This window comes from Cyprinodon tularosa, unplaced genomic scaffold (assembly GCF_016077235.1).
Source record: "Cyprinodon tularosa strain WSP-4 unplaced genomic scaffold, ASM1607723v1 ctg758, whole genome shotgun sequence".
Classification (NCBI taxonomy): domain Eukaryota; kingdom Metazoa; phylum Chordata; class Actinopteri; order Cyprinodontiformes; family Cyprinodontidae; genus Cyprinodon; species Cyprinodon tularosa.
In genome coordinates, this window is record NW_024039516.1 from 10,055 (window position 1) to 36,881 (window position 26,827).

General features: G+C 37.8%; 1 protein-coding gene across 1 annotated transcript; it reads left to right on the forward strand.

Moving 5' to 3' along the window:
* Positions 1 to 702: 702 nt before the first annotated feature.
* me1 (malic enzyme 1, NADP(+)-dependent, cytosolic) lies at positions 703 to 22,331 on the forward strand (the record flags this gene model as incomplete). Its single annotated transcript, XM_038270239.1, has 9 exons — positions 703 to 806; positions 16,469 to 16,578; positions 18,593 to 18,690; positions 18,892 to 19,005; positions 20,152 to 20,257; positions 20,358 to 20,500; positions 20,913 to 21,086; positions 21,289 to 21,387; positions 21,885 to 22,331. Coding segments are annotated over 9 exons (1,116 nt in total), but the record flags the coding sequence as incomplete, so codon positions are not given.
* Between the last annotated feature and the right edge of the window lie 4,496 nt (positions 22,332 to 26,827).

Sequence of the window (26,827 nt, forward strand, 5' to 3'; positions counted from 1 at the left end):
TTGAGAGGCTCAGTCAAAAAAATGGTCTAAATGACCTTTTGTTCCACCAAAGTCAAAACTGTTGTTTTTTCTTTCCAGATGGTTCACAGTGGTGTCCATTTTCTATAAACTCCCACTCATGGTTTTGCTTTGTCATTCCATGTAATATTGTGATCTTCTGGTCAAAAGATCTCATTAATCTCCCCACCCACAGATTTTCTTTACCCACTTGGCTCAGTTTCCCCCCAAACTAAACTTTGTTTCCTACAGCTAAAATCTAGACACATGGTTAAAGTGATGCGTGGCCTTTTCAGAATAATCAAATATGAAGGATCGAACAGCTTTTTTAGTAATAGCCACACTCTATAAATCATGAACATATTGTTGGACCCAAGGATTTGCTTGAATCTGAGAAGTGTGTGCAGATTGGTGCGAAACTGTCCCAGGAGGAGCCTTTCAGCACCGTAACACATGGCTCACATTATCACAGAGGTCCAAGAACTGCAGAAACACTAGTCAGGGTTCATGTTGGGATGTTTTTTTCTTTTCCTTCCATCTTTATAGTAGGAAAATTGAAATAAATCATTAAAGGAATCACTGATTATTTGAGGCAGATGATCCGCTGTGAACTGCATTTGTTGAGTTCGGCGTGATGTTAAAATGTCAAAAGGGATTATACTGAGCACCCTCCTCTTATGTGTTGTTGTTTTTTTTTTTATTCAGGCACTGCTGAAGGACCCCCTTTACATCGGCTTGAGGCATAAGAGAATCCGAGGCCAGGCCTACGACGACCTGATAGATGAATTCATGAAAGCCGTTTCAGACCGGTAGGACGATCACACCGACTCATCATTTGCCCATTTCCTTCTCCTGTCTGCTATCATCATTTCAGGGCGGTAATCACAGTGGGGCCTTAAAAGAAAAATGTTAAGCAGTTTAGCAGACACCAATCATGCAAACTGTCCAGATGCTGTGGGATTCAGAGTTTACCTCAACACTAACTCTGTTTTACCTCCTTTTCAAGAAGTTTGACATTTTGGTTGCCATGAGATTTTATTGCTCTTTGCAGCTCAGATTTAACTTATTCTGTTTAACGTTAACATTACTATAGAATTGATTGTTTTTAATAAAACAATGGGTGGTGCAGCTAGCATTCCTTTGCCTTTCCTAACAGACCGACTTACACCCCTTGTTTTCAGACTAGTTAGGTTCAGACTCAGCCTAAAACTTAACAGACCAATTGCCATGCAGGAGGTGGAAATTCGCCTGTAGTGTAAGTTACCCATAATGCAACAGTGATTTTCTGCAACCATAACAGTCATGATGGCGATGTTTTAATGAGGCCCTTTATAATGTTCTAAATGAGCTGATATATCTTTAAAACCTCGACAATTTGATGCACTTTTTCTCTAAAAATCAAAGTATTTTTTGTCCGTTTAGTTTCTCCTGTGTCCTGGCTTTGTGATCCACGCTGTTCCCTTTTTAGAGTGATCCGCTGTATGTACAGATCAACTCAGTACAGTTTGCCTGGCTGGCATTCCTACCTGGGTATATCCTTTAGAGCAGGGGTCTGCAACCTAGGGAGTGTATGTATGGAGAGAGTTTTCTTCCATTATTGTTGGAAGGAAACAACATGTTTGTAAATGGAAATCTAGAATAAAAGCTTTTAATAAAATTTTCTATTTTTTTTTTATCCTTTTATTTTCATATATTCTTTTTTTTTCAAATTCCCCTTTCTGAACTTAATTTTTTTTTTTACAGATTTTCTATTTTTAAATTTTAAGTTTTTTCTCATTTCTCTTCTCAGATTGAGGCTTAAGTGAAGAGAATGCAATCTGTAAAACACAATTTGAAAAAAAACTATTTCAAAACTCAAAAGAGAAAATGGAAAAATTTTATTTTGATTATAACTTTAAGAAAATCTGAAAAATAAAACGTAACTTTGCATAAAGGATTTATCTCCAAGGTAGCAGTACTGTTTTTTTAAGATCAAATTTTCTTTCCATTAGATTTTACGCAAAATTATTTTTTTTTTCATCCTATTTTTTGCAAAAGAAAAAGAAAGTTTTACCTTTTTTGATTAACATGTTGGTTTTTTGAAAATGGAAAAACAAAAAAATATATGTAGAAAGAAATGTATATATATATATATATATATATATATATACAGGTGCTGGTCATAAAATTAGAATATCATGAAAAAGTAGATTGATTTCAGTAATTCCATTTAAAAAGTGAAACTTGTATATTATATTCATACATTACATACAAACTCATATATTTCAGATGTTTATTTTGTTTAATTTTGATGATTACAAATGACAACAAATGAAAATCTCAAATTCATCATATCAGAAAATTAGAATATTGTGAAAAGGTTCAAAATTGATGGCCCCTGGTGCCACACTCTAATCAGCTAATTAACTCAAACCACCTGCAAAAGCCTTTAAATGGTCTTTCAGTCTAGTTCTATAGGCTACACAATCATGGGGAAGACTGCTGACTTGACAGTTGTCCAAAAGACGACCATCGACACCTTGCACAAGGAGGGCAAGACACAAAAGGTCATCGCTAAAGAGGCTGGCTGTTCACAGAGCTCAGTGTCCAAGCACATTAATAGAGAGGCGAAGGGAAGGAAAAGATGTGGTCGAAAAAAGTGTACAAGCAAGAGAGATAACCGCACCCTGGAGAGGATTGTGAAACAAAACCCCTTCAAAAATGTGGGGGAGATTCACAAAGAGTGGACTGCAGCTGGAGTGAGTGCTTCAAGAACCACCACACACAGACGTATGAAAGACATGGGTTTCTGCTGTCGCATTCCTTGTGTCAAGCCACTCTTGAACCACAGACAGCGTCAGAAGCGTCTTGCCTGGGCTAAAGAGAAACAGGACTGGACTGCTGGTGAGTGGTCCAAAGTCATGTTCTCTGATGAAAGTAAATTTTGCATTTCCTTTGGAAATCAAGGTCCCAGAGTCTGGAGGAAAAGAAGAGAGGCACTTCATCCACGTTGCTTGAAGTCCAGTGTAAAGTTTCCACAGTCAGTGATGGTTTGGGGTGCCATGTCATCTGCTGGTGTTGGTCCATTGAGTTTTCTGAGGTCCAGGGTCAACGCAGCCACATACCAGGAAGTTTTAGAGCACTTCATGCTTCCTGCAGCTGACCAACTTTTTGGAGATGCAGATTTCATTTTCCAACAGGACTTGGCACCTGCACACAGTGCCAAAGCTACCAGTACCTGGTTGAAGGACCATGGTATCCCTGTTCTTAATTGGCCAGCAAACTCTCCTGACCTTAACCCCATAGAAAATCTATGGGGTATTGTGAAGAAGAAGATGCAATACACCAGACCCAACAATTCAGAAGAGCTAAAAGCCACTATTAGAGCAACCTGGGCTATCATAACACCTGAGCAGTGCCACAGACTGATCGACTCCATGCCACGCCGCATTGCTGCAGTAATACAGGCCAAAGGAGGCCCAACTAAATACTGAGTGCTGTACATGCTCATACTTTTCATGTTCATACTTTTCAGTTGGCCAACATTTCTATAAATCCTTTGTTTTTATTGGTCTTCGGTAATATTCTAATTTTCTGATATGATGAATTTGAGATTTTCATTTGTTGTCATTTGTAATCATCAAAATTAAACAAAATAAACATCTGAAATATATGAGTTTGTATGTAATGTATGAATATAATATACAAGTTTCACTTTTTAAATGGAATTACTGAAATCAATCTATTTTTTCATGATATTCTAATTTTATGACCAGCACCTGTATATATATATATATATATATATATATATATATATATATATATATATACATATATATATATATATATATATAGAGAGAGAGAGAGAGAGAGAGAGAGAGAGAGAGAGAGAGAGAGAGAGAGAGAGAGAGAGAGAGAGAGAGAGAGAGAGAGAGATTTTTTTTTTGTTGCTATTCATAAAATAGCTGTCATCTTCTAGAAATGTAAATCACATGTGCTGCTCTATAGAAGTTTATTTACCTAGACTAAGGGCAAGAGATGTTTTTTGCTGCCTGGTAAGTTTTAGTTTTAAAATTAGCCTTTTGGCAAAAATGCCTCATTTTCCGTGGCATCTGACCACCAACCCTGTCTTTAACATGTTGAGGGGCCAAATAAACACATGATGTGGTGAAGCTTTGTTTACGCTTCAGCTTTGGACTAACAGATTAGATTAACAATAGGCAGAAATGCCATTGGTTTTGTTTGTCCAACAAATCATAATTAACATTTTCGTTTCGTCTTCGCCTTGATAACGAAAACTCCTGCCTCTCCTCATTTTTTTTTTTGTCATCTAAGAGCAATGTTTATTTTGTCATCATCTCGTTATCATTGGGAAAACCAGCTTCATCAATTAAATGTTTTCATCATCATCATAGCTGACGAGAACAACTCTAAGGGCAAAAATGGACTCCTGGATTGTAAATACTTTACAGCACTGGTCCTTCTGTCTGGCATGTTACTTTAAAGACAAATGTTATAACTGCCAGCCTGAAAAACATTGACAACGAAAACCAACCAGTCCTGGGTTTAAACAGTACCCTGACGAGAACCTATTATTGTGCCAGGCTGTGAGCTCTGGTCCGTTTCACAGTCAGGGATGGGTTCCCATCGGCATGAAATGCTTTAGAAACTCTGGCTAGCTTAAGAAGGTTTTTGTTGGAAAAATGTTACTCCCAGGCAAAGAAGATCTATTTTATCATTCCATACCAATGCATCAAACTTTGCTCTATTAGTGATTATTTTTCTTTAATAAGACAGCACCAACCTCTATTAACAAAAGTTAGGATTAGGTCTAGATCAGGCTTGACCAAAGTCAGTCCTCAAAAGCGACTGTTCTGCAGGTCTTAGAGGTTTCCCTGCTTCAGCACAGCTGATTTCCATTGATAGCTGATTAAAAGGACTTTGCTGAAGTGCAATAATCAGAATCAGCTGTGCCGAAGCAGTGAAATCTCTAAAACCATCAGGACGGCGGCCCTCGAGGGCCGACTGAGCAGGCCTGGCTAGATGCTTATTTGTTTTTACTCCCATCTGTTTCTTTTCTTTTTGAGCTAAATGTATTTAAGACATAATGTCTCCTGATCTGATTGCTCTCTTCTCTGCGTTTCTTGCAGTCATGTTTTTGATTAGAACTTCTGTATACTCTTGCTTACCATGCGTGCCATCATGTCTGTGCCTGTTTGTCAGGAAGCCACGCATACCCGCACGCACAAACAGTGATACACATTAGCCCTGTTAAGCCTCATCCCAACCAAAAGAGACTGTAGTGCAGAGAAGAAGTCTGGGTCTGGGTCTCCTCCAGCTGGCAACAGGAAGCCACGACTTTAATAACCGGGTAGCTTCCCAAATGCAGCGAACAGAGATGCCTCGTTTTTTTTTCTCCCCACCGGAGCCAGATTGGCGGAAAATGAATAATTATGGGCTCAGGGTTTCAATGAATGATTAAAGCTCCAAAGTAATATTCATGTTTGGTTTTCTAAGAACTAAATGAGCTAAAATACTCCACACTGAGTCATCATCAATAACCTCAAGACTGGAATAAAATTTGTTTGAGTCCTTCAGTCAAAACATCCCCCTTTTCAGGATGAATGGTTTCTGATGCAGTTTCTTATTTCATTTAAGGCCTTCCAGTAAGATGACTACACAGACTCCCAGTATAGAGAAAACTTAGCCTTTCTGAAGTTCTGAAACTTTTCTCCTACTGTTTGATCCATCCCTTAAACAAATATCCCATGTATGTCAAAATCACACATAACACATGTTCCGCATGTGAAATTAACAAATGGTGTCAAATGTCAAATTAACATCTGTTACTAAATATGAAGCACATGTATACGTGTGGATTTGAAATGTTTTATGTTAAAAGCATGTGATTCACATGTGAAAAAATGTGAAACCATGTATATCGCATGTAAATCACAGGTGAATTATATGTGCTTCTAATGGGAATCACACATGCTTTAAATGTGAAGCACGTGGAACCATGTGCGTCGCATGTAATTCATGTTTTCACATGCGCTTTTATCATTAAACCTCCAAAGCCACATGAACACATGTAATACCATGTGCTACCACATGTACCCACTGCCATTAGACTGCTTAATGTTGAATAAAACGGGGGTAAAAAAACATTGAATGTTGGACAAACTAAAACATATCTCAGTGTTATGTTTATATTTGATCACTATGTTTACATTTTATCACTGCTGCACTTTAAGAAATGGAAATGTCTTGAGAAATTTCGCGCTGCATACACCCTGTGTGTACAAAATGACAACAAAGTTTCTCTAAGTCTTAAGTCATGTTGATTTCAAATGGGGTACCTGAGTTTCACATGTATTTTTCAGGTGTTAAATTCATGGGATTTTTGTATTTTTGAGTAATGGAATAAAGGTACTACACACAACCCATACTAATGATATTCATATGTGAAAAAATCTGTGGTGCACATGTGGAAACAAATTGTGATCACAAGTTCTCTCTCTATATTACAACAGAGTATTAGGACCAGGCTAGAGATTTTTTTATTCGTTATTTTGAGAATAAAGTCGTAACATTACAAGAATAAAGTTGTAATATTACAAGAATTAAGTCATCATACAACAAACCATTTAATAAAGAAAACCTTTTAGCTCCGGCCAACATATGACAGCAGACCACCAAAAACAGCAACCTGAGTCCACTTTGACATTCTGCCCAATTTGATGCTGGTGCTAAAGGATTTCCTTATTTGTAGAACCAGAGCCAGAGTTTAACTTCACATGATGCTCGATGTTCCTCATTTTAGGAAAGAAAGTGTTTCTTGTAAGAGTTTTCATAAAATACAACTTGTTACTCGTAATTTTAGGACTTTATTCTCTTAATATTACAACTTTATTCTCGTAATTTTATGACTTCATTCTCGTAATGTTACAACTTTATTCTCAAAATAGAAGGAAAAAAAATCTCTAGCCTTGCCCTAATAATCCGTCGTACTATATGATCAAAAGTCGAAAGAAACATGGAATACATAAGCAAAAAATACCTCATCATACATGTGACAATGGACCCACATGTGGAAGATCGTAATCACATGAAATTCGTCAATAACATGTGAAATTCAAGGGATTTTCATGTGGAAGATGGGAATCACGTGAAATTCATTAAAGGTGTAGGGAAGTCATATTGAACATGCAATTTAAGAGATTTTCATGTGGAAGAAGGGGATCATATGAGAACACGTGGAATTAGTGGTATTATTTTTAATAAGGGATTGAATCCGTAATCTTCCCACTGTTGGGTTGTTAGGATCTTTATCCTTCTTTATTAGGATATGGAGATTACATTTTTATTGGGGAAACAATTTCTCTCTAAATGCTGCTTTTCTCCAAACGGAATAGAACAGAATTGAAATTTTTTTGTCGATGGCAAAGCAGATACCAATTTTTTTTTATCACATGTTTCTAGAATAGAAACTGACAGATTGGGAGAGTTAGGATGAGGCAGTAAAGTGGGAGTCTTAATATGGTGCTTTCTGTAAAACAGTGCAATATTGTTGTGAAAATATTGAGATCATAATCACAGAATTATACAATAGATAAACTTAGTTTCTTTTTCTTGTTTCCTTTGTTAAAACTATACAGGCCCCAGATAACTGCAGATGCCTCATTTGAATCTAAACTACTCACCACATTATTTAGTTTCTACTGTTATCTGACACATTGTGCTGTCTAAAAACATTCCTGACATGATCATTGAGGCGTTCACCTGCTCACTGCTTGTGTTTGGGCTTAATGATGCCTTATTACTGCTTGGACAAGCCAAAGAAGAAAAAAAATCGAAATTATCTCACTTATTTCTGCTTCTTTCCATTCTCCTTCTGATTGGTTCAATGGCCATAGAGGGAAGCATATAGGGTTTAAGCCTTGGGAGTGTTTTCACTGCACAGATGAGTAATAGAGTGCAGGTGTGTGATACAGTCATTCAGTGCAGTGGGAGCGAGCAGGGACACTGTTGGTTTTCAACCTGCACTGCACAAATTATGAACTAAACTGTGCAAAAGCTGAGTTAGTCTAACCAAGCAGGACTAAACATTTTTGAAAAACAAAGCATGGAAATTATATTAAAGGGTTTAGTCTTAGTAGACTAAGACTAAGCTTTAGCTAAAACAACCACAGGGAAATTGTTTTAAACTGAACCCGTCATCATTAACACAATTAAACATTCCTCAAACCGTAGATTTGTTTTACTGTTGTTGAAAGAATAATGGTTCACTGCTGTAGAGCATTTTTTTCTAGTCAGAAGTCCTTCTAGGCAACATTTCTCCGACAGATGTTCTATCTAAAACAGTAAATATAAATGATAACTTGACCACCTTCACAGAATATTAAATGAGATCTATACATTCCAGATGTTACCTCCCTAATTTGATGAAGGATGTGAAGCTTTTCTAGATCATTTATTTATTTTTTTCTTCATTTATTTATTTTTCTATGCAGATCAGCTATTCTCTGTTATTAGTTTTCAGTTTATTTAGCATTTATTTAGCTATGCCAGATTCCACAACTGTACATAAAGTCATCATCACCTATAAATCTGTCTTTTTGCTCTTTTATATTAAAAGTAGTGTGTTGGTGTCGAGCTTCAGTTAAAACCTACAAAAAATGTGTAAAAAGTGTTTTGTTTTGTTTTACATTGGCTTCTTGTTCAAACCAGATTAGTCCAGAGAGTGAGACTTTGGTCCCCCTGTTTGATTTATGTCATACATAGAAGACTGCTAACATTAGCATGCCTTGCTATCACCTCTCCCCCATCTTTGAGCCACCGAAAAGGGGCGATTCCACCAATCAGGGACTCACCTGCAGGCGGTTGCTACACTGGAAAAACAATCTTAAAGACAAATTTCTTAAATTAAGTGTATTTACTAGTGTTGCACCGATACCGAGACCAGTATCGGGCAGGGCCCCGATCCAGCACTAAAATGGTGGTATTGGTATCAGCGAGTACCAACAAGTAGGGCACCGATACCATTTTTGAGACCCAAAAGTTTATTCAACTATTGTCCCCCATTCCAGGTAGGCAATAAAAAGTTTTACTGGATTCACTTTGTATTAGTCTTTTTCCTGCTTCACAAAGGTAGGCAGCAGCTTGACAAAGCCATGATGGCAATTATTTTACATCCAAGTAGTATGCAGTTCTTCATATATACAGGCACACATCAATTTCAGACAGACGGTATCGGTATGGTATCTGTATCGGCCGATGCTGCACAGCTATTGGTATCGGGCCAAAAAATAGATTGGCGCAACACTCATTTTTACCCTTAATTTGAGTAGGTAAATGAGATGATTTTCCAATAGAATGAGTGTTAATCTTAAAATAAGATATTTATATAAACTTCACTTGAAATAAAACAATGCAATTGCGTCTTCTTATCTTAAATGTAAATTGTCTTGCTCTATTGGCAAAATGTGTCTTTTATCTCCACAATTCAAGAACAAATGCACTTATTTGAAGAAAAAATGACTTGATTTAGATTTTTTTCCAGTGTAAGTGTTGCTGCTTATGTCACTTTTTACCTTTTGTGTAGGATACCATGATATACAGATGTCAAAATTCTTGAGTGTCAACTTGTGAGGATAAAATAGGATTAATTTCTTTTTTTCTCATTAAAATGATTAAAAATTAATTTTAAAGCAATTTCAGAGGGATCATTTAAGTAAAACACTAGATTCTGACTTCTTTAAAGTAGGCTGACCCCTGAAGGCAAAAGCCAGCAGAATATGCTTGTTAGGTGTATAAGTGAAAGATAGAGTAACAGGCAAAAATGGTTTTAGGTGCAGAGCTCCTTTAGGGCTAAATATGACTCTTTCTGGGTCTAGCTGGGGAAAAAAACCTTAAAGTCTGCCGCTACTTCAGTTCTACACAATATTACACTGGACAGTCGGGCTTAGATCAAAGCTCTGTTGCTTAAGGAACCAGGGCGGATTGTGAAACAAGGTCTCCTTTAACCAAAACTTTGACTGTTTTATTCTTGTGTTTGGCAATAAGCTATGAAAAGTAAAAAGGAAAGAAAGATTATACAGCTTTTAAAGATATTAGTGAGATACTTTCCTGTTTTAAATGTCTCCTGTCGCGTTTCGTGTTCCCAGTCCTTTAAGTTGATTTAGTTACATTGCAGGTTCTGTACGCATTGAAACTATAAATAAATGAACAGGAGCTCTGGATTTCTATTTTTTTTAGCTGCCAGAATAATCAGCATCCGATTACTGATACATTGAACCTGTCCAGTTAGAGATTAATTGCACAAATCTCTTTCAGTTACCCGAGTCTGATAACATCACAAAGTATATTCATTGTTTATACACTGGGGAAAAAAATAATCTAGATAAATAATTTTTTCCTTAAAATAAGTGCATTTGTTCATGCATTGAGAAAGTAACAGATACATTTTGCCAATGGAAAAAGAAAATTTACATTTAAAATAAGAAAATGCAATTGCATGGTCTTATTTCAAGTGGATTTTCTCTGATTATCTTATTTTAAGAGTAAAAATATTAATTGGCATTGGAAAATCATCTTATTTATCTACTCAAATTAAATGTAAATGCACTTAATTCAAGAAATGTTTACTTATTTCTAGATTGTTTTTCCAGTGTAGGGGGTAGATATCTTATAGTTTCAATATGTTTTAGGCTACTTTGAACTTAAGTTTATTCAGATAAACATTGGTCTTCATCCAGTGGAAGACATTTTTGATGGATTGGGGATCGGAACATTTCCCCTACAAATCCGGTTGGCATGTTAAGACTCTGCAGGAATGTTATCGGCTATTTTAAAAGTCTTGGCACTGATAAAAAGTGAGGACCATGGAGACAGGTTGATGGAAGGAAGGAGAGGAGAAAGAATGCAGAATGTGTCTCTTTTTTTTAATGACTGCTCAGGGATTTGAGAAATAATGTGTGTTGAGAGATGGTGGCTCTCTAGAGAAAAGGAGTGGGCCAGGGATTTATTAACCAAAAGCCCCCATAGGGACTAAAGTAACACACAATCCCTGAGTGTGTGTGTGCATGCAAAAACTTTGCAATATACACACAGATTAAACAGCTGTGTTTGGACAGAGCGCCCTTGTCTGCGACCTTTGTTTTTGTCCTCCTGTGGCCGTCATGAAGGAGCTCCAGCTCAACGACTCGGTTTCTCTGCACATCCCTTTATGTCACCTCAGTCGCTCCTTTCTGATTTAATAAAACCCGATTACGTTTCTTGAAAGACCCACTTGTTAAGTCCTCAGTGCTTCAGACTAAACAAACATGGAAACGAGGAATGTTTCCACCTTCATATCAACCATAATGTCCAGCAGCTCTTCAGTTAGAAGATCCCTCTGCTGCCTTTACAACAAGCTCTAACAAGTCCTGGATTCTCTCCGTACTCCTGTAAAAAATATTATTTTGGTGAATCATAAATCAGCGTACGGTCAAACTCGATTTGGTGAAAGGACTCGGATTGCTTTGACAGACTGAAGTCATTTTTTTTTTAAACTATCCTGATGGTTTAAATATTTGTGAAATGAAATTGTTTTGGAGCATTTAGTGTTTTATGAGGATTTGAATATTAAGGGAAAGTAATGATTGTAAAGTGTTGGAATGTTTGTTCTATAGTTCTTCATTATAGATTAATATGAAGACTTTGATTAATAAAACCTTCCTGTGTTTAATTATAACAAAATTAGAAATATAAATAAGTCATTTTCACTTAAAATAAGTGCATTTTTTCTTAAATTAAGGAGAAAAGTTAGATGCTTTATCAATGGAACAGGACAGATTACATTTAAAATAAGAAAATAACAATTGCATTGTCTTATTTCAAGTGCATATAATCTAAATATCTAATTTTATGTGTAAAAATATTCATTCCATTGGCAAATCATCTTATTTACCTACTCAAATTAAGGCTAAATACGCTTTATTCAGACATTTTTACTTATTTCTAAATCATTTTTGCAGTGCACTGTAGCATTGGAGGATTTAGTTCTTTCCTGTGTGGACCCTGATGGACTGTTAAAGTGATAGAGACCCGTCAACCCTGGAAGGAAAGAGGCAGTGTGTCTATATTTTTTTCTCCAATATTAGATAAGTAATTAATTTAAAAATAGGAGGTGAGGAGGAGACTCAGATACTCGGTAGCAGAAGTCGAATCTGGATCAACTTCAATGGTTCTCACCTAGAAAAGAGTTCATCAGGAGTTGGTTCAGTCTTTTCCTTCTAGTGAAGGAATCCCGTTACTTTGCTGTTTTGTTCATGAATTATTAGATGATAGCCTAAGAAATGGACAGATTGGGGGCCATGCCTGCTGTAATCTAGAGTCCGCTTCGACCTGTTTATGGAGCACAGAATCAAAGCTCCTCCTTTGTTTCCAGCCATAAACTACAGCCATGACATAAAGATGATGGCAGGAAGAGTAAGACTTTGGATAAAAGCAGATGAGTCTTGGCTTTAGAGATGGGCTGACTTGTTTCTTCTTCTGGTCAAGCTCAGAACAGCTTCTGCACATTAACATCTGTCTATGTATCTGGGGTAGGTTCTGGGTGCCTCCTTTTAGGACCATCACTAACATAATGATGTTACCTTAAAAAGAAGAAAGCACTTGTTTTGCAGGGTTTTCTGACTTCCTGAAACATTTTCTAAAAGGATAACTGCGACTTTGTTATGAGCTAAAAATGTGAAAACACTCATGGTAATCCAGAAAAAAAATCTACGTCTCCCTGAAACAACAGCTTTCCTTTGAACACGGGGGCTTTGATCCCATAATACGTGTTTTGTTGTATTTTTTAGAGGTTTCCTTCACTCAAAACTACCTTTTTTAGTTGCTGCAGTCTCTGCTCCCTCCTCCACTGCTGCTCAGCGATTGGTTTGTTTTGTTGGAGCGTGGTCAGGGGTAATGCTAAGTGTTTAAAACCTTCAGGGTGTGCCCTGGCCTGCTTAGGTTCCTGCCCTTAATGCTTCAGTGAAGACACAAAAGCAAATCCTGCCTTTGCTCTTTGCCATTTTCCTAAATTAGTTGTCACAGGAATATAAAGTGACGTTTTGTGATGTTCCAGGGTCTTCAGTGAAACGTCACTGACACAAAATAAAGACTGCAAATGCAAAGCAGAATGCGTGGTTCTTGGTAAAGCCACACACCTTGTTAAAAAGCTGAACCCTATCTTTACTGATGCGTGCGTCAGAGCCAAGAGCTTCAGCGCAGAGGAGACAGGAGGATGCTCCTTTGTTTTAGCAGCGCCATCACAGACGCTCGTTCTGTTTGTGGTCACCCAAAGCTCTAAAAGTATGCATGAGTTCATTTTGCCTTTATTTCCAGTTGCAAGTAAAGTTTTCTGCCAAACTGTCTATTTTGAGCTTATTAAGTTAAAAGAAAAAAAGTTCAGCCTTTTCCAGTGAACAGAGATTCGCCACATGAGCGCAGCAACAGAAACAAATACTGTTCCTCCTGCAGGCTGCCGCCCTCCAAAGTCCACGTTTCGAGACTGTATTTTAATCTTGAGCCAATGTGTGACCTTGTTTGACCTCTTGTGTCACAGACTGCATAGAGCATCTTTCCTCCCAAAACACAATAAAATATTTACGGCTCCAGTATTTAGCCTAATAAATCCGTGTCTTTGTTGCTGTCTCCCTCGTCTGCCCTCTCTCTGATAGAAAACACATTTCTCTGCTCGGCACGGCTTCGTTGTTGGCAGAAAGTTCGCTCTGCTGTCGACATCTTTATTGGTCCAATCGTGTCACACTGCAGGTCACAGAATAAACGCTGACATGACCCAGAGACGGCATCTCTCATCAGGGCGTAAAGTTTTTATTGCATCTGAAGTGGTCTTTTATTTTTGCAGATTTCCATCCTGTTCCATCCTCCTCCTGTCATTATGACAAAAGGGGGAAGAAGTTTGTTTCTATAAAACGAAAGAGGAAGAAAATTTCAGAGGTTATATCCAGTAAAGCTGGGAGAACAGAATATATGGAAAGAGGAGGGATGTGATAACCAGGGTCCTGACTGTGATTCTGAGAGCTGGGAGGCTCGAGAGGCTTCAGCTACTGTTTGTTCAGCCTTTCCACAATTTCCTCCATCAGTCTGTCACCGAAGCAATGGCTGTGGGGTTTCAAATTTGACTCTTATAATATTTACTTTTGATTAAATCAGAATATTTATTGTGATTAGGCGCATTTGGTAGATTAAACATACATTATAAACAACCTTTAAGCAGACATATAACACATTCTGTGCATTAGAAATGCCTTAAGTGATCGTAAAATGGGGTGTGGGTTAGCTGTAAGCGGACATATAAGGGCCTGAAAACATCAGACTCTGTGTAATTAAACATATCTGTGTTTCACTTACTGAAATAAATAACTTCCTAGTAATGTTATGATTTATTAAATATATGACTGTGTAACGTTTGCATACAGCCAAAAAAGCTACTTTATTTTTTATTTTTGTCGCATCTGAGCAGAGCAGCATCTTCCTGTAGCTTGCTGTTTCCCCTACACAGCTTGTGGCTTACTTTAAATCAGATTTATGTCTTTCTTTGTCCTTAAAATGCATGTGTTTATAGTTTACATCCTACCTAATCTCTTCCAGCTGAGATATTGGTCAGTCCAAGAAATCATTTCTAGATTATTACTTCAACAGTTGTCTGTTAAGATGTATAAATTGTTTCCAGGTACTGCATGGGGGTCACGAAAGTTTTGGTTGATAACACTCTTTATTTAATATTCCCCCCTGCAATTTTTCCACTAATTGAAATGTCTTTAAATACACATAAACATGAATTAAACACACTGTATTAAACAGATAAATGGAGGCAGAAGATGTCTTTCAGTCATCAATGCACACATTCAGCGACACACAGGAGCTCTTTCAAGCTGGGCACCGTTTCATTCACAACACCTGTCCCATCAACCAGGAATCAGAATCAGAAATACTTTAATAATCCCAGGGAGAAATTACTTTCCTTACATTACTCCATCTGTAATTGAGTGACTATAGGATCAGTTTGATAGAACACAATTTCATTCAATATATATAATTAGGGGGTCCCCGCTCCATCTCGCCATCAGTTTGGGGGTCCTTGTCCTGGAAAACGTTGAAGACCCATGTTCTACACCAAACCAAGCTTCTGCCGCCCTGGCGTCCTCTTCCACAACATGTTCGTCCCCGCTTTCCTCCTCTAAATAAAAATGGATGACGGAGGAGACTCATCCACGACCTCTGATACAAAACTCTCCTCCTCTTGCATGTTTCTTCATAGCGTTCCTTGACAGTGTCGTTTCTAAGTCACCAATTTTAGTGCTGCTTGGTCCCAATGGAATTTCCCATTGGGAACCTACTACCCCTACGTTGCTAACTGGTTAGCAAGGTGCTTCCACAACAATCCCAGCCCCCTTGATAATCGACCAATCACATTCACTTTATTCACTCGTGTAAAGTCGGGCACCACCAAGTTGAAAATGCAACAGTTGGAACAGCCGCTTCCCTGCGACTTGAAAGGTGATTTTGCATATTTCATATCACAGAAAAGACAGAAGCTTGTATGATAAAATTGTAGGGGAGTGATGGTGGTTAGGGCATTGCGCATTGCAGTTCTGAGTTGAAGCCCCACTCCCATGGACTAACACTCTGGGTCCCTGAGCAAGACCGTCAAACCCACACTGCTCCCCGGGCGCCGCACAGTGGCAGCCCACTGCTCCCCAAGGGAATGGGTTAAAAGCAGAGAGTTCATTTCATTACTCTTTACTTGGGACAGTGTAATGACAATAACAAAAATAAAAAAATAAAACGAAAGGACAGAAGAGAATCCTTTTGTTTTTCTCTATTTAATTTGAAAATCTTTACAGATCAAGGAGCTGCTTCTGCATCACAAACATCCAGCAAATTCCTCAGCTAACGCTACATCTGTTGAAAGGCTTGAAAACCTGGGACCCCTTCACGTTGTCAATAAATCGAAGTTACAGACTCATAACGTTAGGCTTGATTTTCTGTTTTTTACGAAAAGCTTACAGGTATTTACTTCTCTGCTTGACTCGGTTAGGTGTGGATGGTGGTCTAACAGCAAAGTTGTAAACAAAAAAGAAGGCTGCTGGTTTACTGCTTTGGCTCTTTTCCTTTAAATTAGATGTTTGTTTTCTGGGTTTTTATTGGGTGTTTGACCTCCTCTGTTGAAACTCCTGCTGGTTGTTGTCATAAAAGAGGGACTAGGCGCCGATTTTTCAAATGACAAGTCTGTGTTGCATTTATCAATGTCGCATTTCCATAAATCTATGTTCAATGAAAAGGTAAAGTTCAACATCTGCTCCCTTCACCCAAGTTGCTGTCCGGTGTTGAGTGAGAGCACCATCCTGTGGACTCGGTGATTTGTAAAAGCATCTGTTTTTCTCTCCCTGTGTGCTGACAGGAGCGTGGATTAAAGTTAACTCATATCCTCTCCTTGCAGGTATGGAATGGACTGCCTGATTCAGTTTGAGGACTTTGCAAACATTAATGCTTTCCGCCTGCTGAGCAAGTACCGCAACAAATACTGCACGTTCAACGATGACATCCAAGGTAACTGAAAATTAAATCCCGAGCCCCGATGCTAACAGTTTTGTTTTATCACCACAATCGGGGGTTACACTTTAGAAACAGCTATCAGAAAGTCTGATTTTCTGCAGTAAAACCATTTATAAGCCAACTTGAGCTGAGAGGAAGAAGTTCAATCCTGCATTGACGCGACATGTTTGATTAAAGTAAGGCAATAAATGCTCAATCATAGCATTATTAGATTTGGATTAACTACAGGTTCAACTTCATGTAGTGTTTTGTTGTTGGTGGAACATTTCACAAAATGCAGGCGCTGCTCATAAAATTAGAATATCATGAAAAACTTGATCAAGTTCAGTAATCCCATTCCAAAAATGAATGTGGTATATTATATTTATTTGTTACACACGGACTGATATATATTTCATGTCTTTTAATTTAGATGATTATAACTGCCAACCAATGAAAACCCCAAATTTCAGCATCTCAGAAAACTGAAATGCTGTGAAAAAGTTCAATATTAAAGATGCCTGATGTCTCACTCTGAGCTGATTAACTCCAAACACCATGAAAGGCCTTTAAATGGTTTCCATTTTCCATGAAGGGGCCTGACTGCTGAGCTGACAGTTGTCCTAAAGACGGCCACTGACAGCAAGCAAAGGAGGTCAGGACACAAACGATCATCAATAAAGAGGATGGCTGTTCAGAGCTCTGTGTCAAATCACAGTAAGAGAGAGGGAAGGAAAAGATGTGATAGGAAAAAAAAAGGATAAAATTAATGGAGATAACACAACAGGGAGAGGATTGGGAAGCTAACCCATTCAAAATGTGGGGAAGTTCAGAGAGAGTGGACTGCAGCTGAAGTCAGTGCTTCAAGGTCAACCAGGCACTGATGAATGGAAGACATGGACTGCAGCTGGGTGGTCCATAGTTATGTTCTCTGATCAAAGATCAAAGTTACATTACTCTAAGGTTCCAGAGTCTGGAGGAAGAGAGGAGGCGTACAGAATCATCAATGCTTGAGGTCCACTGTAACCTTTCCACAGTCAGTGATGGTTTGAGGCACCATCTCATCTGCTGATGTTGGTCCACTGTGCTTTCTGAGGTCCAAGGTCAACACAGTTGCTACCAGGAGGTTATGGACTCCGTTCTCCGTTCCACCAGGTGGCGCTCTTACCAGATTCCAATGGTTTTTACTGAGCTGGGGAAGAAATCCTTCTCTTACTTTGCTCCATGGTCCTGGAATAATTTGCAAAACTTGCTCCATTTAAATGATCTAGTCCCATTGAATAAATTTAAGGCCATGTTAAAATGTCATGTCATTCAAAAATGTAACTGCCCTATGTGACCTGTCTTTTCCTCTATGTGAGATTTTGTCTATGTTGTATTTCTGTTTGTATTTTAACTGGTGTGCCGTCTTGGCCAGGTCTCCCTCGAAAAAGAGATTTCAATCTCAATGGACTTCCTGGTTAAATAAAGGTTAAATAAAAAATAAAAAATGGACCACTTCATGCTTCCTGCTGACCAGCTTTATAGAGATGCAGATTTTATTTTCCAACAGGACTTGGCCCACAGCGCCAAACCTACCAGTACCTGGTTTAAGAACCATGGAATCACGGTTCTTAACCGGCTCGGCACACTAACCTGAGCTGAATCTACAGGTAAACCTGAGGTATTGGAAAGAGAAAGATGTGACCTGACAATGCACAAGACATGAAGGCCACTATCGGAGCCCAGCTTGCTGTAATAGTGGCCTGAGCAGTACCTGGGGGGGGCTGGTTGACCTTTGATGACCTCTAGAAACATTTCTTTATATCTTTAAAATGATATCGGCACTGCTAAATTACAGCAATTTCTTCCAAGGATTTTCCCTCAGCAGATAACATTCCTTGCCTTTTTAGGTACGGTATTAACACTGCAGTTGTTTTTATTTCTGACTGGATTCCTTCTTTTGTATTGAAAGCCAAGAAAAGATTAGTTTTATAAACTATGTTTAGATTTCTAGGAACATCTGATTGATGCAGCTCTATGTATTCAGGCACAGCAGCAGTAGCCGTAGCAGGACTGATCGCCGCCCTCCGTATCACCAAAAGCAAAATGAGCGACCACACCGTCGTCTTCCAAGGAGCGGGAGAGGTAAGGGCATCACTTTTTCTACTTAAAAAAGAATCTTGGTTAAGATTATATTTTTTTAAAAAGTTATTTGTCCAAGAATTTGAGCAGAAATATGAGCTTTTTTAACACCTGTAACACATTTACAGTTCACCCAGAGCGTTCCGTTTACATAAACCTTTTTCTCTTCTGCTTTTCTCTCCCTCCCCTCACTGTTGCTCCCAGGCAGCGATGGGGATTGCTGATCTCATCACCATGGCAATGGAGAAGGAGGGACTCTATAAGGAGGAAAGCTTGAAAAAAATCTGGATGGTTGATTCAAAGGGACTCATCGTCAAGGTGTCTTTCTTGGCCTGCAAACACACACTTTCACAGACAGTCATGAATAAAACAAATCAAGCAGACAATATCATATTTTTTAGGATTTGCCTTAAGTTCCTTTTTTGTAGCAAGAGCCAGATTGGTTTAAACCAACATATTAATGATCGACGTTCTTCACATATTGATGTTAATGATATAAGGATCTGTTCCAGCTCAGATTTTTAACATAAAGGGAAATATTGTAAAGTGCAGTGCTATCTCTTACAACATTAACTGAGGTACTGTCTATATTGCAACTAAACGTCTTTAAGCTCAGAATTCTGAATTTAATCTCTGAATTTTCTGACTATAATCTCAGAATTCTAACTTTAATGTTAGATTTCTGGCTTTATTTTATAATTCTAAAATGTTCTCAGAATTTTTTATTCATACCATTTACCATGCAGACTTTTAAAATTATTGCTAAATTCTCAGCATTCTAAATTTAGTCTTGGAGTAATGACTTTGATCTCAGAATTGTGGCAAGATTCTTAAATTAAATCTAAAAATTTAATACTAGAATTAATCCTGAGAATTCTGCCATTTTTTTTCTCACAATTCTGAAATCTTAGAATTTGTCTGAGAATTCCAGCTGTTAAATGTAATCTTAAAATTGGACTTTGATCTCAGAATTACGACTTGAGTTTAACTCGATGCAGATGGGAAAATGAAATGCAGGAGGAGAATTAGCTGTCTGGAGGAACATGTTGGATTTAAGTGACTTTGAACTTGGCTCCGGGTTCATTGACGATGGCCATGAATCGTTAACAAGGACTTTTTTTTTTTCGAAAGCCTTAATCCTCTTCTGTACCACTTTCCTTAGTAACTAAGTTCAATAATTAAGTCATTTGTAGACATAATAAAAAACCACGGTGGCTTTATGGTTGATATAAGTATAAAGATGTATTTGGCAACCTGGGAGTTTATGCTCAAAGGATTTTAAGGATTGTTCGGACTACCTTGTACGTTTTAAATCAATGGGTCTCCTTATGACCACTCGTTTTACAGGATGACAAAGAGAACAGTTTGTGTAGATAAACTATGCCCCTATATTTCTCCCATTATAACTGTTTAATCAGATTTTGGGATATTTTCAATCTTGCTCCCCTCATTCTGCATCCATAGGGTCGAGACCACCTGACCCACGAGAAGGAGAGATTCGCCCATGAGCATCCTCCGATGAGAAACCTGGGGGATGTAGTCCGGGATCTGAAACCCACAGCAATCATTGGTAAACAGCACTTTTAGTAAATGGTGACAACAGAGATCAATTCCCAAATTTTCTATAAAACATATTGATCAGAATTAACTGAAATATTGTTGGATCTCAGGTGTTGCAGCTGTAGCGGGAGCTTTCTCTGAGCAGATCATCAGGGACATGGCTTCCTTCAATCAACGACCAATTATCTTCGCCCTCAGCAACCCAACCAGCAAGGCTGAATGTACTGCTGAGCAGTGCTACACATTCACAGAGGTACTCGGTGCTGCACGGCTGAATTTCAGATACCACCATTTCATATCTTAATGCAAATCGTCAAGGATTAAACACTTAAACTGTTAATATTAGCATTACAATGTGCCAATTAGGGCTGAAACAATTAATTGGATTAATCGTGATTAATCGAATAATGTAATAATCATCAACTAATTTAGTAATCGATTCCTCGTTAACTGGAGACTTTAAAATATGCCATTAGCTGACAGAACAACCGATTAGATCAAGTGTATCAAAATTGTAAAAAAAAAAAAAAAAAAAAACATTTAAGATTTTAAAAAGTTTTCGTCTGTCAATATGCTGTATTCAGAACTCAAGAGGAAAAGTTTTAGTTTTACCTGGTAAAACCGATTTCTGAATGCATTTGTGTTCTTCCATTTATCTTCTACAGGGGAGAGGCATCTTTGCCAGCGGCAGCCCGTTTGACGCCGTCACCCTGCCCGATGGGAGGACCTTCTATCCCGGTCAGGGTAACAACGCTTACATCTTCCCCGGTGTGGGCCTTGGCGTCACCGCTTGTGCCTTGCGACATATTACCGAGGATATCTTCTTAACAGCTGCAGAGGTGATTTTTTCTTTCCAATAAATGTCTGATCTTTCATCTCCTGTTTGAAATCACTACTTATTTATATTATGTGAGCAACTGAACCTGCTTAGACCGGTGGTGTAACTTACAATTGTTACTCTAAATCCCTCATTACATGATAATAGACAAAAGTTTTCTGATTTTCTCTTCTATACTGACAAAAGTGTTTTTTTTTTCACAGGCTCTTGCCAACCTGGTGACTGAGAAGGACCTCGCCGAGGGTAGACTGTATCCTCCTCTCAGCTCCATCAGGGAGGTTTCTCTTAACCTGGCAGCTAAGGTGAGATCCTCAGCGCAAAAATAAGATCCAATAATCACCCTGCTGACTAGGGGTGTAAATAATAATAACTGTTTTGTATCGTTGCATCGATGCAACAGCCGAAGATCCGACGCATCTACGCGTCCTCCTGGACGTAATTCTGACTCCCGTGCTGCGGTGGCGCTAAACCTATTTTGCCCTCCTACCTCGCTTCCTTTCCACTACCCTCTTTCCGCTTGCACACACACACTCACGTAAACACAGAGGCATTATTATTTTTCAGTGAATTAGGTGTAGTACAACTGTGGTACTTCTTATTTGCTGCTGTTGTTTTTCATATAAAATGCATAACGATATTACAGCTTTCATTGATTTATTGCGAATTTGAAACATTGTGCAGCCTGTAAAGTAAGAAAAAAATTATCGAATCGTGGTGTATTCTTTAGTATGTAAAATAATGGAATCGTTGGGTCAGGAAATTGGGAGTGTTGTAATTTCCAAACATTCTTGCTTTACAGATCATGGATTATGCCTACAACCACAAAATGGCCACGCTTCGTCCAGAGCCTTCCGACAAGGAAGCACATCTCCGCTCTATCTCCTATAGCACTGAATATGATGACTTCACTGTTGACTCCTACCAGTGGCCAGAGGACTGCACGGCTGTGCAGACATGTAAACTGTGATGTTCTGCTCAATAATAAAAAAAAAAACAAAATGGAGCGTTTCTACTGATATGCAATGTTATCAGGAGACAAGAAGTTGGGATGTAAAACTGGTGTCTATCATTGTACTTTATCAAGTTGGGCATTACTGGTTATGCTGCACCAGTTAATAGTAGAGTACACAGGAAGGTCTTGTATGGTTTACCATTTATTGTACTGTAATAGGCAGTTACTTTGACTGTGTCAATTAAAATCCAAAGATAATTTGCCAAATAAATAAATAAAAAGCTTTTGATTAAATGTTTTCTGAGTGGTTTGATATTTCTGTAAATTTAAATTTATATTTAAATTTCAGCTTGAAGAAATAATGTGTAAAGTCCTACATTTCCTGTTGCTCTCAAACTTAGTATGATGATGCTCTGGCTCCATCCAGAGGTTGGTTAACGTCACTGAAATAAGAGGATGACTTCACTACTGACTGTTTATGCTGATATAACTTAGTGGTTTTTTATAGGTATTTTTCAGAAACAAATATCCTGTTTTTTAAGGCTCTATAAAATATATAAAGTAAAACTAACAGTAGAAAAAGCACATTTAATAAGATGTGTGAAAGAGACATGGAAAAATAAGGTAAATTGAACTGTGTTGTGATCCTCTCATATATGATGCAATGTGGATAAAATTGTGGGGGAAGTAACATTATTTAAACAATCAATGACTAGTCAAACAGTCTGCCGGCTACCAGAGACTTTTGTTTGTCCCACTGCAGCAGCGGCGTAGGAAGCGGGGGGGACGGGGGGGACATGTCCCCCCCAATATAAAAGCCAGGTGGATATGTCCCCCCCAAAAAATTGTACCGCAAAATATTAGATTTTGACAATTTTTTAGCTATCGTGCTTTTATTTTGAAGGCGCAGCATAGCGTTACGTCACTGTACTCCCCCTCCCCTCTGTGAACTGTTGAGTGTTTGAGCACTCAGAGGGAAACAGCAATACAGAAAGTCAGAAACTTGTGAATGAGGTAAAATGGTCTGTCGGGAATGCTGCTATGAATATTGCTTATTTATAACGTCTTGTTGTCAGTTCACTTTCATATATAGAAACTGAATCTTTTTGGTTTAGGCATCTTAGTCTTGTAGGAAGAGGATTAGAGCCACTGAAAAACGTTAACTGATTTTTAAATATTTTTTTAGTTTAACATTGGTTTAGTTTGACTTTTTTTCTGACTTTTTTTCCCAGATTTCTGACTTTAATCTCAGAATTCTGACTTTTTTCTCAGAAATCTGACAGATGATTAATATTTCTAATCAGTTTACAGTTTTTTTTTTGGTGGGGGGAGGGGGGACTATACAGATATATAAAAACAAGAAGGTCTACCTAAAAAATAACCAGAATATATGTTTAGAGTAAAGATTGACTACTTGTGTTTACACAAGCACACAATTTCAAATCTGCTGAGCTTGCTGTGCAAGAAAATGTAAATATACGTATAAAGAAATATAACAGGAAGTACTGCTAAAACATAAACTAAATGTTAAATAATGTAGATATTGGTTTAAAAAATTCTTCAGATTTGGAAATTTGGAAGGAATACATAATTTTGAAATTAATCCACAAATCTGGTAAAAAAAATAAATAAATAAATAAAAAAGTTTTTACTTCCTTTTTACTTGAGGAATTTGTTGAATAACTTCATAATTATGAGTTTAACTAGTTGGAGGTAATGCTACACTTCTCTGCTTCCTGTCCTGCTCATAAAAGGTAAACATTATAAACCCACCATTCATTTTCTACACTATTTGGAAAACACAACACAAATGTAATATAACAAAAGTATGTTTAACAACAAACATGTTAGCATCAAGCCATAGGCATGTCTATTTTAGAGACTAGCTCTCTTGTTTTAATGACCTTCTGCTCCTCCATTAATGAGGGGACCCCTCGGGCACGTAAAAAGTTGCCTAATTCTGTCATTTTCCACCAATGTGTCACTGGCCATCTCAAACAACTCACATCTTTGTCAGTGAAGCTGAGTGCTCCACATCTCTGCCTTCATGGTGCCTATCTACATTAAGATCCAAAATTCTGAGAAAAAAAGTCTTAATTCTGAAAATAAAAGTCAGAATTCTGAGATTAAAGTCAGAATTCTGAGAAAAAAGTCTTAATTCTGAAAATAAAAGTCAGAATTCTGACTTTTTTCCCGTATTAAACTGAAATAAAATGTAAAAATCACTTAACTTTTTTTTTTTCCAGTGGCCCTAATCCTCTTCCGTAGTCTTGGTCTGATCACTCATCCGATATTTAACTGCTAACTTTCTCTAGACGTTTGCCACGCTAGCCAAAATGTTTTTTTTATATATATTTTTTTATATCTCATTTCAGTACAATGCCACCACCAACTAAAAGGCTGAAACAGCAGTAGGACTTACTCAGATTTTTAAAAAAGAGAAACGTCAGTGTGAGTAACAGTCACCTAACACAACTTGTGTTGAAATTAGCCCGGTCTGGGTGTGCGTTTTACGAGGATTTTTTATTTTTTGCATGGTTTTGATTCCCCCGAAATGGACAGATGTTATACCTGCCGCGCTCCTGATCGTTAGTTAACCACAGGGAGAATTAATTCTAATTCTTAGCAGCGGCGGTCGCATTGGTTGTGCAACCACTAATTAACCAACTAATTAACTTCTGCACCTTTATTTCCTCAAACTGCTGGCTCCTCTTTTTAGACTATAAACAGATTAACACAACATTGACAACTCTGTAGTTTTCTCTGTTCTGTACTGCAAATTGGAATTAAAGGCGCCATTTCTACCAAAGGTCTGGACAGACTGGCCACCTGTCTAGAGTGTACCCCGCACCAGCACCTCCCGACCCCACTAAGGAACAGAAAATGGAAGGATAGATGGATTTCTACCAAAGATTTAGAATGCGTTTTTGAACCAGATGCTTCAAAGCGCCCTGTCCATAATTCTTCACCACACTGTCAGCTCCCTCTGTCAGTCGACCTATATAAATTCATTTTTGACCATTATTGCAAGTTTGACAAAATAAAACATATCAAACTTTGCACTTGTGTGGCCTACTGAATTGTTTTGATTTTCTAGTGCGTATGCGGACACTAAATATGCCAAGGGCTGAAGCCCTTGAAAGACATCTCCCTTTGCTTAATAAAAGACTCCAGTCATTTTGTTTGGTGATATGCTCACATCTTATGAACAAATGCATTATGTACATTTTAAATGCATTATTTTTGCAAACACATTTATAAAGGAATAAAGTAAAAGATTAAATAGCCTTTTTTTTAAGTAGCGTACTTAAGATATGTTTCTGTTGAATATTTACGAATCTCAGCTTTCCGACATGTGTCCCCCCCAATTGTAAACATATTCCTACGCCCTTGCACTGCAGCATCCAGGCCGGTCTGAAACCAATGCATCCATAACCAAACGGACCAGTCAGGATCCAGTGCTTAGCGTCCCACCTGAGGCGATGCTCTCAGAGAGCTGTTTGTTTCTCCCAATTTCTTTCATTCACTGAGCCATTAAATCCCCCCAATCAGCCCGGGGCCCTGACTAGTTTGTCACCATGATCAATATGTCTCAATGTCAGCACCATCCAGGGGCCAGTTTAAGTGTGCAGGCTACAGGACGCTTTAGGTCCTTTGAAAAATTGGACAACTGCTGTAAGCATATCAATTTGTGCAGAAATCTTAAAAAAAAAGGTTACATTTTGTTAGTTGTTTTTATCTCACCCATTTAAACTGTTTACCTAGTAGCTATAATGCTAGCTGTTTGAGCTGTAATTAGCACACAATTAATTCTTAAGGGAGTTAGGATTATTTTGTATGATTCTTGTATTTGCCTGTTAAACCCTAATAATACCAGCCTGTTACATGTTAAAGCAAATCTTTTCCCAAGAAGTTAATTTAATGAGGGGATGATTTGGAAATAAAATGGGAGCAAAGACAGGGTGACTAATTCTTATAAGCTAACTCTCTAATTGTGCATTTGCAGTTTCCTTGGTCTAAGAGCTTTGTAATATTTTGATACAGCTGAAGCTCTGCACTGCAAAAAATTTCAATCTAAATAAGTTATTTTTTCTTAAAATAAGTTCATTTTTTTCTTGATCTGAAGAGGTAAGTGAGACGTTTTGCCAATTGAACAAGACAATTTACATTTAAAGTAAGAAAAAAAAACAATTGCGTTGTCTTATTTCAAGTGAATATGATCTAATTATCTTATTCTAGGAATAAAAATACTGATTCTATTGGCAGATAATCATATTTATCTGCTCAAATTAAGGGTAAACATGCTTAATTTAAGACATTTTTACTTATTTACAGATTGTTTTTTAAGTGTGAAGTCTCTTCCTGTACAAACATATAATGATGTACAGTAATGATGTGGCAGGCTGTGTAGAAATGATTCTTTAACTGGGCCGACTTTCTAAAGAAGCGACCCCAGTGGTAAGCGCTGCCATCTGTAACCTGAGCCATTTCTGTAGTAAGTAAGTGAAAGAAAGTAAGTGAAAAAATTTAGCCTTGCCAACAATTTTTCAAAAATAAATACTGCAAAACACCATGAAACCCTATTTGAAAATCTGTATGAACCCTCAGACTTTGTAGATTTTGTTGTGCCAAAAGTGGCCAAATTGTGCCAAATGCACTTTTCCTCATATAAAAGTGAATGTGGCCAGACAAATATGTTGATTTGATTTACTGGAGACATTCTGCATAACACAAAGCCTTCCCAGGGATCGAACTGGGTACTTGCATCCTTCTCAGAGCACAAGCTCACT